Source organism: Mus pahari, chromosome 10, assembly GCF_900095145.1.
Source record: "Mus pahari chromosome 10, PAHARI_EIJ_v1.1, whole genome shotgun sequence".
NCBI classification, from domain to species: domain Eukaryota; kingdom Metazoa; phylum Chordata; class Mammalia; order Rodentia; family Muridae; genus Mus; species Mus pahari.
The window spans coordinates 67,542,351-67,545,984 of record NC_034599.1 but is presented as its reverse complement, the minus strand read 5'-3'; the positions used below and the strand labels follow the sequence as shown (position 1 = coordinate 67,545,984).

The 3,634-nt window shown below is 38.8% G+C and overlaps 1 protein-coding gene across 1 annotated transcript in view; it reads right to left on the bottom strand.

Annotated features, from left to right (window-relative positions):
• The window catches only part of Nedd4 (NEDD4 E3 ubiquitin protein ligase), an 85,951-nt gene that overhangs the window by 75,232 nt on the left and 7,085 nt on the right, over window positions 1-3,634 (bottom strand). The window contains exon 3 of the mRNA XM_029543490.1: window positions 2,711-2,784. Within this exon, the coding sequence (XP_029399350.1) occupies window positions 2,711-2,784 (74 nt within the window). The remainder of the gene's footprint in view (window positions 1-2,710; window positions 2,785-3,634) is intronic.

Below are 3,634 nucleotides of genomic sequence, written 5' to 3'. Positions count from 1 at the left end.
TGTAGACCAGGCAGGCCTCGAATTCAGAAATCCGTCTGCCTCTGCCTCCCAAGTGCTAGGATTAAAGGCATGTGCCACCACGCCTGGCATTTTAGCAGATTTTGTATTTTGGTTTTGTTTTTCCATGACGGGGTTACTCTTGTGTAGCCCTAGCCATCCTAGAATGCTCTGTGTAGACAAGGCTTGCCTACAGGGTCAGAGACCTACCTGCCTCTGCCTCATGGTAGCTGGGATTGAAGACATGTGCCACATTGCCTGGCTTGTATTCACTTTCATCTCTATCATACCATTTTTGCATCCATTTTCCCCAACTTAGGTAAGAATTGCTTCACAATTTATGTGCATACCTTGTATGCCTCTGTGTTATGTGTACCTCTAGTGCCTGCCAAAGCCATAAGAGTGTTGGATCTCCGGGAGCTAGATTTACAGCACCCAGCTGATGTGGGTGCTTGTAATTATTACATGATTGGATACAATATATTAACTCATGTTTTCCTTCCCTTGTCATGTCAGCTTTAAAAAGAATTCTTTTGTACTGGCTTTTTAATTGTTTCAAGAACTTTCTGCTTTTACACCTCTGGTGTACAACTATGCTTACATAGCTATGGTGGTGGTGGCACATGCCCTTAAATCCAGCACTTGACAGAGACAGGCAGACCTGAGTTCAAGGCCAGCCTAGTCTACAGAAGTAATTCCAGAATAGTCAGGTCTATAGAGAAACTGTCAAAAAGAAACAAACAAAACCAAAACTCTTCAATCTTCTGCTCTTACAAAACCTAAAATTCTTCTCATTACTGTTGAAATGTTGATATGATTATGTTTTCTAGCTCATACCCTTAATGATTCTCTTTATCTATGCTTTCCATCACACCATTCTTCCATACAGGGTCACAGCAGACACAAACCCCTGTCCTTTATGTTGTTATTCCCATGGGTATTCCTTTTATCTCTTGTATCTATAATATGAATCCATAAGACAAGGTTGTGAGACATGATTCCAATGGGCCCAATATAAGGTTTTAAGAGCACTTATTGCTCTTGCAAGGGACGCAAGTTTGATTCCCAGCACAAACATGGCAGATCACAGCCATCTGTAACTCCCTTTCCAGGAGACTATGACCTCTATGGACATCAAGTTTTCAAACACATACATGAAAAAACACCCACACACAAAAATAAAACTTTTAATAATAAAAAATAGTATCTGTAGATTCCAGATTTATCACTTCTGATGGTCTTTTCCTTTCTCTTCACCAGGAACTTTAACCTGCTTTAACATTTCTTCTTTAAAAAGATTTAAGTTGTGTGTGTGTGTGTGTGTGTGTGTGTGTGTGTATACATGTGTGTGCAGTGCCTGTGGAGGCCACGTGAGGGCGCCAGATCCCCTGGAGTTGGTCGCAGGCAGGTCCCAGGGAAACCTCAGTTAGAGCAATACAAGATTGCTGAGCCAACTCTCCAGTCCAGTTGTATATTTCATTGATTGTTTTCCAAATTTAGACACTTATTCTTTAAAAAGATTTTATTTCATTATTTAGCTCTCTGGGACGTAGTTCAAACAGAACTTTCTTCTTTATCATCTTCTAATTGGTAAATGATCCCCATTAATCTATGTTCAGTTCATCTTTTTATCTATGTATCCATTCAGAAATCACGGCCAACCAAAGCATTTTTATTTTAAAATTCATAGTTTAGTTGTAGAGTTTCCCCTATATTTTATTATTCATTTATTTATCTATCTATTTATGTCTCTACTTCATTGCTGAGACTTCCATTGTTTTGACTGACCATGAGCATATATATTCTTCCTCCCTTTCTTTTTCTCTTTCTTTCTTTTCCACCCAATTTTTGTTTCATGGAGACAGTGTCTTGCTCTGCAGCCCTGGAACTCACTATGTAGACCATACTAGCCCTGAGTTCAGAGATCTTCCTGCCTCTGCCTCCCATCACATTCTGCTCACATATTCTTTATTGACTGACAGTGTGTTCCACTTCACTGGCACTTTATAGACCAAGTGACTACATGTTGTACCATGGACATTGTCAGCTGAGTTACAGAGACTCTGGGTTCTGTTTTTTTCCTGTGTTTATCTATCTTGTTTGGACAAGGGTCAGAAACTCTGTTGAGCAATCATTCTCTGTTCGGATCTTCTGACACCAGCTGAGAGTCCAACTCTTTTTCTTCCAGAATCCCCACCACTGCCATCTTTACCTCCAATCTGTTTTCATTACTCCCCAGAGTTCAACCCCCACTCCAGGTTTTCAGGCTTTGGAGACTACCAAGCCCTGCCTCAGGTTGTAATTGTCCCTGGCTGACTTAATCCTCTAAGGGAACCACATCACACCACTGCATCTCTCCCATGTGCCTCCAACCCAGCAGCCCCTGCTCTGCTCATTTAATACTCATAGCTAATTTTTCGATTGTAACCAGAGATTATGGTGGTTATTATCTGCTAAATGATCTTGAGAATCAAAATGTTATCAAATTCTGGGGGCAGAAGTCAAGAATAAATCTGTAACTACAGCTGTCTTTAATTTTACAAATTCAATGATTCGGATACCAAGAAAATAATCAGCCACTTACCCTGTTAGGATCTATCTCACTGTGTACCAAAACTTGCTACTATCACTCAGATTTTCATTTAATCAGAGTTCAAGAAAGAAACTAAGCAATACTATTTCCTTAAACCCCAAGCTCATGCATTATATTTACCTGGCTCCCAAGATGTCTTTCTTGGCCAGGCCTATGCCAGCTATAACCTTCACTCTCACAACTCGTGTGTCATCCTAAAATACAAAAAATTGTTTTATTTTCATGTCATTACGAGTTATCTAATACAATAGTCACTAGAATACTAAATTCTAAAGAATATTTAAAAATAAGTAATCTGATTGAAAGCTATATAAAAGAAAATAAAGACAAAATTTACTATTTTTAGATACATTTAATCACACACACAAAAACCAAAGAACTAAAGTCAACTTATTACACATAGTAATTTAGCTTTCTTATAAAAAAATTTTAATGACAAATTATAACTAAAGAAGTTACCAGCTGGGCGGTGGTGGCACATGCCTTTAATCCCAGCACTTGGGAGGCAGAGGCAGGTGGATTTATGAGTTCAAGGCCAGCCTGGTCTACAAAGTGAGTTCCAGGACAGCCAGGGCTACACAGAGAAACCCTGTCTCAAAAAAAAACAAAAAAAAACAAAAAAAAAAAGTTACCACTGTTACTGTGTTCATAACATGAAATCATTTGTAATACCTACTAAGGTAATTTTTTAAATACCATTAGTTTATAAATAACAGTGAACACACTATATTTCAAATACCAATGATCTTGCATGTCACAGTGGAGTGAGGTCTCATGGGAGAATTTCCTTGTCTTAAAGGAGATGTATCATCTGAGGGTAGCTAGGGGGAGGAGTTAGCGGGGTGAATATGATCAAATTACATTGTCTATGGCTAGGTATGGTGATAACCCATTTTAATCCCTGGGAACCAGCACTAGAAGAATTCAAGACCAGCTTGGTTTATATAGTAAGTTCCAGGTTAGTCAGGACCAGATTGGTTTATATAGTAAGTTCCAGGTTAGTCAAGACCAGATTGGTTTATATAGTAAGTTCCAGGTTAGTCA